Below are 9,377 nucleotides of genomic sequence, written 5' to 3'. Positions count from 1 at the left end.
TCATTATATCAATAAAAAATAATTTAAACTTATGTAAAAATGATTTTAATTATTTAAAAAATAATTTAAGTTTACGTAGAAATATTTTTTTGTGAATATTAAAATTTGCTCATTCATTATTTTAGTTTAGTAAAATGCCACTTAATAATTTCCACATAATTTTAAAGGAAATAGTGTCATATAAATAATGTTAAAAGTGCTATGCTTATATAAAATTTACATTAAATCAAAAGTTATATACAACATTACATATAAAATTAAAATTCTTATAATAAAAAATCTCAACTACCTTATTTAAAATCCACTTTTCCACCGAGTAAACTTTTTTCTTTTTTAGTGAATTAAATATATATTATGATTTTTCATGTTGGTGACATTCCAAAGCATGTGCTTTGTTGATTCTCCGTTCTATCAAAATATTCTTAAAGCACCGTCAAGGAAGAAAGAATGAAAAAAAAGAAAAAAAAAGAAGGTTAACTTGCATGAAAAATTCTAGTGTTTCAAAAAGGATTTCTAAAATTATTATATTAAATAATGTTTTAACAACACAATGTTTACTGTTTATGATCGAATTGGATCATGTTTCATTTAAATTAAAAAATAATAATTGGGTAGAGTGTATATTTATTCATGGTCAGATTAGGTTAAAAAATGAAAAAGTACAGATAAAATAAGGTTTATTGTTTTTCAAGCCTCGAGTAAGATTTTTTGTTCAAACCCGGCTTAAATTTGCACAACAAAATAGTAAAAATTATTAAAATATATTTAAAATTATCTCACAATTTTAAAAATAATAAAACATTAAAAATTATAAATAAAATATATTTAAAACTATTTAATTTAAAATTGAAAAAATAAAAAATAATCCAAATTTAAATTATACCTATTCAATCAAACAACCAATCGAACAGTTCACTCCAAATAAATATTAATTTTGAAAACAACATTATAAAACCGCAGGTTAGAAAGAAAAAAAAGCACCTTGATGTAGTCAATACTGCATCGTTGTGTCCAAATTCCAAGCGTCATTCTAGTCTCGTCGGCATGATGCAATTCATCAAAACAAAGAATTGAAAATAATTTAATCTAAAAATTATAAATAGAAATATAAAGACGCAGATATAATATAATATATTAAAAAAGCAAATAAAAACTTAAGGTGGGATTCGAATGGATGATTAAATGTAATACGATACTTTTATCATATTTTTATAATATTTAATTTTATCATTATCATTATTTTTACGGTAAATTACACCCATAGTCACTTTTCTTTACCTTAGGTTACATTTTAGTCGCTTATGTTTGAAATGTTACGTTTTAGTCATTTACATTATTGTGTTGTAACATTTTAGTCACTGAGCCATTAATCGTCGTTAATGGTGTAACGATAAGCTGACGTGGCATGTTAAATCATCATTTCAAAAAAAATTTAAGTTAAATTATACAATTGATCCCCATATTTTTTTCATTTTAAGTAATTTAATTTTTTTTATGTTCTTTAAACTTTCCTCTTTTTTCCATTCTCTTTTGTTTCTCCCTCTGTTTTCATATATTTTCCATTTCTTTTAACATATTAGGAAGTCAAATTGGCAGTGAAAAAAGAAATAGGAAGTCGACTGTCATCATTTGCCTATAACCAAAACTCATAAACTCATACCATGCTTCTTTCTTCACTACCAATTCGACTTTCTGGTATGTTAAAAGAAATAAACAAAGTAGGAAAATAGAGGGAGAAGCAGAAGAGAATGGAAAATAAAGAAAAGAAAGAAAGAAAGTTAAAAGAACATAAAAGAATTAAATTGCTCAAAACGAAAAATTATGGGGACCAATTGTATAATTTAACCTAAAGTTTTTGTTTAAAATGATAATTTAACGTGCCACGTTAGCTTACCATTACACCATTAACGACAATTAACGGCTCAGTGACTAAAATGTTACAACACAATAACGTAAATGACTAAAACGTAACATTTCAAACATAAGTGACTGAAATGTAACCTAAGGTAAACAAAAGTGACCATGAGTGTAGTTTACCCTTATTTTTACATTAAGTAGAAATAAATACACCACCAGCGAAACACAGCTAACAACAAATGAGAGGTTAGAATGGTTCCAAATTGGCTGTTTTCCTTTTTCTCATAAATGGACCCCAGTGTTTATTTTGCGCACGCGTTATTCATGTAACAATCAGAATATTTTCTCTCGTGTCAAACGGCTACAGACTACAAATTAGTAAAATCTATGCGAATTAAAATAAAATTATATACTGGGTTTTTTCTTCCTTTTATTGGTCCCACTTTCTTTTCATTTTCCTAATTAACAATTGATAGACCAAATGTTATAAAATGGCATGGTTCTCGTCATTCCCTTCATCTTCTCATTGTTAAAGCTTTATTTATTTTTTGATTTTTTCAATGGTTTCAGGACTTTACTCGTGGTTTTCCTCCATGTTCACTGCTTTCTGCTTCATGTTCTTCGCTTTTACACTCTTGTTGTCTTTGTTTTCGGTGGTGATCTTTGTTTTGAGGTTGAAGCTCGGGTGTAAGTGCGAAATCTGTCACGCTTATCTCACTTCAAGCTGGACCAAAGAATTCGATAATCTTTGTGATTGGTTCACTCACCTTCTTGAAAAATCTGCAACTGGGACCATCCATATCCATGTTCTCGGCAACACCATCACTGTCAACCCTGAAAACGTCGAGCACATCCTCAAAACAAGATTTGAAAACTACCCGAAAGGGAAGCCTTTCGCTGCTATCCTCGGTGATCTTCTGGGTAAAGGTATTTTCAACGTCGATGGTGATTCATGGAAGTTTCAAAGGAAAATGGCCAGCCTTGAGCTTGGCAGCATTTCCATAAGAAGGCACGGGTTTGATATCGTCAGCTCAGAGATTCAATCCAGGCTTCTCCCTCTTTTATCATCGGTTTCTGGTAAACAACAAGTTTTAGATTTACAAGACGTGTTTCGAAGATTCTCGTTCGATAATATCTGCAAATTCTCCTTCGGGTTAGACCCTGGTTGCCTCGAGTTATCATTGCCCGTTTCGGAGTTCGCTGAAGCTTTCGATTTAGCGTCTAGATTATCGGCACAAAGAGGGCGGGCATCGTCGCCTTTGATATGGAAACTCAAAAGGTTACTGAATTTGGGTACGGAAAAACAACTTAAACAAGCCATTAAATTGGTGGATGAGTTGGCTCAAAAGATGATTAACCAAAGGCGCGAAAAGGGTTTTTCAGACCGTAATGATCTTTTGTCGAGATTCATGGGAACAATCAATGACGACAAGTATCTAAGGGACATTGTTGTAAGTTTCCTCTTGGCTGGTCGGGACACAGTGGCCTCGGGTTTAACGAGCTTCTTCTGGTTATTATCTCAACATCCAGAAGTTGAGTCAGCCATTCGAGAGGAGCTCGAAAGGGTCGTGAGATCGAGCGATGGTCTACAACAAATTGCAAGTTACGATCAAATGCGAGACATGCACTATTTACATGCAGCATTGTGTGAAAGCTTGAGATTGTTTCCACCAATCCAATTCGACTCAAAGTTTGCTCTTGAAGACGACATTTTGCCTGACTGTACCTTCGTGAGGAAAGGGACAAGGGTGACCTACCATCCATATGCAATGGGTCGGATGGAGCGGGTTTGGGGCCCGAATTGTCTTGAATACAAACCGGGTCGATGGTTGAAAGACGGTAGATATGTTCCTGAAAACCCGTTCAAGTACCCAGTTTTTCAAGCCGGGCAGAGGGTTTGTTTGGGGAAGGAAATGGCTTTGGTGGAGATGAAATGCGTGGTTCTAGCCATTATCAGTCGTTTCAACATTCGGGTTTCCAATCCGAAACAAACACCAAGGTTTGCCCCTGGTCTCACTGCCAACGTCAGAGGTGGCCTACCGGTTCTAGTCCAAGAAAAGGCCATAGTTTCATAAATGTATTTTTTAGTATATTAGTTACAGAAGTAATCTATATTAGAACCATGTAAATCTTTATTATCATCGAAAAAAATGAAATCATAGGATAATAATCATAATATTGCATTATATATTTTAAAATATCTAATTTTTATATAATAACCTAACATATTTAGTATAGAAGTTTGTTTTTTTTAATCATCTAAATCGGCACCAAAAGCGTATTATGGGATAAGCTTTTCAAGTTTAGACATTAGCATATCAATGTTTGTCAACACTAATTCATGGAATTTAGCGTGGATACACGAGAATAACGAAGTGTAATTAATGCAATATGAAAACGTTATATTTTTATTAAACATAAAATTATGTATAATAAATTATAGATTTAATATAAATTATATGTTTATTAGAATATGAAAGACTGTAGACGGTGACCATTGAATATTGACAAAAAGGTAGAAATGATTGTATATACTTTATTCAGCCTTTAAAAAATGATTAATAATGCAGCATACCTTGGGAATTTGGAAAGCTAGAGAAAATAGCCTTTGTATAATGCACCCTATTTCTCACATGATCCAAGAGACATATTAGAAAGATTGATTCAACAGTTTTAAATGTGAATTAGGGATGAGGGATCGGGAGCTAGTATATAGTTATTATTAGATAATAGTTATGTTTAAGATAAGGTTATTAGAAAAAATATAAAAAGAAAGTTGGGGCCTTGGGGGCAGGAGCTTAGCCTGTTGGCCCCTGAAATGAAAAAAAATTATTTTAAAATTTTAAAATTTTAAATTAATGAAAATAAAATTATATCATCCTCCACCATGAGAGGTTGACGACGGAGGACAAGGTGGTCCGCCGCCCCATGATTTCATTTTTGCAATAAATAAATAGGTAACATGCTAAGGCATTGATAAGCGATAAGGGTCTATAAATATATATTATAAATTTTTAATTAAAGTTCATGTTACTTAGAAATTAGCTCAAGAAAGAACATAAAAATCAAATTATAAAATAAATGGCATACTGTAATTTGAATTTTAAGAAGATAGTAAAATAAACATAAAATTAAAAGTGTGTCTACATTTTGGTTTAAAGTAATCATAATTATTTTTTTTTGTTTTATTTGAAAAACGAGGTATGCATTTCCCCATTTTAATTTTGAAAAAAAAAGCCACCAAACAGTTTAATGTATTATTAAAAAAACAAAACAAAAGATTTCAGCCACAATATTTTGTGGGTTTTTTCAAAATCTATGTTTTCCATAAAATTTATTAAAATACTCATATTTAAAAATACTTGCTATCAGTATTTGAGAATAAAAGGAAATTGCTATTGGTATTTTAAAATTCATTTTTTATCTGTCTGCAATTGTAATATACAAGTCTTATTCACAATATGTATGTTATGTATGCTTTTTATTTGATTCTTCATTCACATAATATGTAGGGTTTTTTTCTCCAACTTTTAAGGTTAACGTAGGAAAAACATCTATCACTTCTAAATTTAGAAAGATGAAATTATAAATATACTTTTTTATTTTACTTTTAAACACAATCTAGTTTTCACGAAAATCATGCTGAAATGTTAATTAAACTGTTTTAACTAATTACAAGATAAATAATAAAAAATGGGGGAAAATCATATAAAGCAGCAGACAATTTCATTTTACATTATATTTCTCACAATATAATTAATGTAATTTTAGAAAAGTTATTGGTTTGAGAAAAAACTTCGAGTGGAATTTCCCAATTCGACGATGGAGTTAAATAAATTAGACTGCTAAATTAAATTGTTCATAATAGAAGATTCCGTATGGCTCAACATTATTGCCATTGACTTCCAAGGAAATTACATTCATGAATTAATAATTATTTATAATTAACTATTTTCTATGTCTAGCACAATAAATGAGGAATCTGACTATGAAAATAATATATATATTAATAATATTTAATGTTAACTAGTTTTCAAAGGCAGATAATATTTATAAAAATTAAAGTATAGCTAATATATTTAAATCGGCATCTAACTTAATCCTATATTATATAACAGGATAAATGATGAATTATACCCTTAATATAATAATACTATAAATAATATACTAATTAAGTAATTTTAAATTATGTAACAACAGAATTCATTAAAAAAACCTTAAAGAATAAATATAGACAGTTGGGAGGTGTCCGGGTTGGTTGTTTTTGTGTGGAAGGAAATTCGACCAAAAAAAACAAATTATTTTTTTTAAGGAAACAAATTAATTATTTTTGTTATATAATTTATTATTATATACTCGAAAAGTAGCTAAGCTAGCAGGAAAAACGTGGCAATGTAGTAAAAAATGTGTACCTTGCATCTTAACTCTTAAGTAATTATTTATAGTAATCGTTACCGTCAATTTTTTTTTTAGGATATTTTTATTTGTTCTTTATGTGATTGGAGTTTTGTTGTTGCTAGATAGATATGAATATCGGGTAAACTATTAAAATAGTCACTTTTATTTGACTTAGGTTACATTTTAGTTACTTATGTTTGAAATGTTACGTTTTAGTCACTTACGTTATCATGTTGTAACATTTTAGTCACTGAGTCGTTAATTGCCAACACTGGTGTAACGTTAAACTGATGTGGCATGTTAAATCATCATTTCAAACAAAAATTCTAGGTTAAATTCTACAATTGATCACTATATTTTTTTTATTTTAAACAATTTTAAAATTTTATTTTAAGTTCTTTTAACTTTTTTTTCCATTCTTTTCTGCTTCTCCCTCTATTTTCCTCCCTTGTTCATTTCTTTTAACATAGTTTTTTTATGTTTTCCATTTGTAACTAGTCTACAAGCTCGCCTCACTTGAAAAAATTAAATTGTTCAAAAAAATAAAACTTAGCAAAACTACGTTGAAAGAAATGGAGAAAGGAGGAAAACAAAGTGAGAAACATAAGAGAATGGAAAAGAAAGAAAGTTAAAAAAACATAAAAGAAAAAAATTAAATTGCTCCAAACGAAAAAATATGAGGACCGATTGTATAAATTAACCTAGAATTTTTGTTTGAAATGATGATTTAACGTGTCACATCAGCTTATTGTTACACCGTTAACAGAAACTAACGGGTCAATGACTAAAATGTTACAACATGATAGCATAAGTGACTAAAACGTAACATTTCAAACATAAGTGACTAAAATGTAACATGAACCAAACAAAAGTGACTATTTTAGTAGTTTGCCCTATGAATATCTATGTATTGATGTTTTATTTATTATAGTATTTTAAAAAATATATATTCGAATCAATCATATAATCTAAAAAAGATTCGTATTAAGATTTAAGTCATAATAATTAATAAATATAAAGATAATTAATAGATTTTTTTTGTCATAATTAAAGTTTTCATTATTAGAAATTACTAATTTTCTTGTATTTAATGATCTTTAAACAGCTAAATAATTGATCGTAAAATATATTTCATTATTATGAATAAAGAACTAACATAAGATTTACTTAATAATAGAATCCAACTTAAAACCCCGTAATACATGCCATGATAGTACTAAAATATTATTATTTTTATATAATTTTTGAAACATCAATAATTGGCATTCTTAAATTATTATATAAAGTTGCAAATATTATATTACAGTGATGGATAGATATGCCGTGCGGAAATGCAAAGCAAAAGAGAAGTTATGAAATTCATGGACTGCACGTTGGAATTGTTGAAACAGATCTTTTCAGCAGCTGCATTTAAGAGAAAAAAAATAGAAGTAATTTGAAGAATATGTTTTTATAGGCTGAATGTATGTTTTAGATATGAAAGCATATACATTAAAGTTCACTAAAATATTAATCACTCAAAATTTACGATGAAAACATAAATTAATTAATAATTTAATAATTTTATATAATTTATTAAAAATATTACTCTTCACTTTAAAATTTTAAAAAATGTTGCAGCATTAATTCATCATGCTTTTGAAAGAATATTTATTAGATGAAAATTAAGGTTGAAACAACATAATTATGTTGTTCTCGTTCAAACATAATTGCGTGTTCTGTTTTTCTTTTTCAATTTGTGTATGTACCTACCGGATGGTGTTTGATTATTTTTGTGGCGGAGTTTAATTGTGTGACAAAGTTTACATTTTTGAAAAAAAGAAAAACAACGATTATGTACATCTTTGAACACTATCTTCCCTGGTTAATCATAGATTGATTAGATGGTTTAAAAATTTTTAAAGTTCTGGGTATTAGAAATGCTTATGGGTTAGGTCAGGTAGAGTCTTAACAAAATTTTAGACTCGTTTGATATGTCTAGACCCGGCTCGACCTAAAAAATGGGTTTAAACTTTTGCCTAAGTTTGGTCTGTATAAAAATGTTAAAACTCGGGCTCAACCTGGCCGTATTAAAATTTTTTATATAATATTTTAAAAAATATAATACATCAAAAACACTAAAATAAATATTTCTCAACAAATTAAAAATAAATTTTTAAAAATTATACTTAAATAACACTAAAATAGTTGCAACTTAACAAGCAAATGTCTCTAAAATAGTAGCAAAACTAACAGTAAAATAAGAGTCATACAATATCCAAATAATAACAACAAAGTAGTAATAATATAATAGTGAAATGACAGCAAAACAATGACAAAACAACATATTTATTTATTCTTTTTCTAAACTGGTCTTTTTCTTTTGTCCAAATCATTCTATATTTCGCGCAGGCCTTCGAACTGGGCTATGGATAATACAAAGTACAATTTAATTTTATATTTTATGAAAATAACTTAAGAGAAATCAAAGAAAAAATAACAATTTGCGAGCTATTGAAAAGATCAAAGTCCAAACCATAATTATACTCGAATAAATTTAAGGATGAAAGTGAAATAGGTGTAGCTAATATATGAAAATGAAACAAGAGATATTGGGGGTGAAGTAGGGTAAGGAAACTTGCATGTTGTGCACGTTTTAAACAAGGAAATACATAGTAGGACGGGAGAGACTGATAGAAGTGAAATGAAATGGATGGTTTAGTTGAAGTGGGGCGTTGAAAGATGAAGTATAATTGCGGCCATTGAGGAATAATGTTGACAACTTGAAATAAAGATGTAAAATGATTGCGGCCATTGGGCAACGATGTTCATATTTATGGACCCATCAATTGGATTTGACCTCAATAAACTACACGCATTGATTGCGACGCTGCTCCATCCTTTTGACCCGCTTCATATATTTGTTCTGAGATTATTACTAATTCCGCCGCTTATTTTGATATATTGATGGTTGCTTTATTCGATTGAAACGGTGGGTTTAGCAATGAATTTTATGCCTCTTTCTTACTTTTCCTCCTTTGACATTATTAATGGCGGCACGGCGATGACTATATTAAGCAAAGCAAAAATGGAAGGAGGTAATGAACTTTATCAATAACCATACCCAGAAATACAAAAAATAA

The 9,377-nt window shown here is 29.1% G+C and overlaps 1 protein-coding gene across 1 annotated transcript; it reads left to right on the top strand.

The window, feature by feature from the left end:
- The first annotated feature begins 2,333 nt into the window (after nt 1-2,333).
- On the top strand, nt 2,334-4,030 carry LOC121217655 (cytochrome P450 94C1). Its single transcript, XM_041093427.1, has one exon. It carries the CDS (start codon nt 2,418-2,420, stop codon nt 3,930-3,932), a length of 1,515 nt encoding a protein of 504 aa, XP_040949361.1. The 5' UTR covers nt 2,334-2,417; the 3' UTR covers nt 3,933-4,030.
- The last annotated feature ends 5,347 nt before the right edge of the window (nt 4,031-9,377 follow it).

The sequence above is a fragment of the Gossypium hirsutum genome, chromosome D05 (genome assembly GCF_007990345.1).
Source record: "Gossypium hirsutum isolate 1008001.06 chromosome D05, Gossypium_hirsutum_v2.1, whole genome shotgun sequence".
NCBI lineage: Eukaryota > Viridiplantae > Streptophyta > Magnoliopsida > Malvales > Malvaceae > Gossypium > Gossypium hirsutum.
Note: the sequence above shows the minus strand (reverse complement) of the source record. Positions and strands in the feature narration are given on the sequence as shown.

Excerpts from the sequence above, each read along its gene's own strand:
- LOC121217655 (XM_041093427.1), top strand. The coding sequence starts at position 2,418 with ATGGTTTCAGGACTTTACTCGTGGTTTTCCTCCATGTTCACTGCTTTC.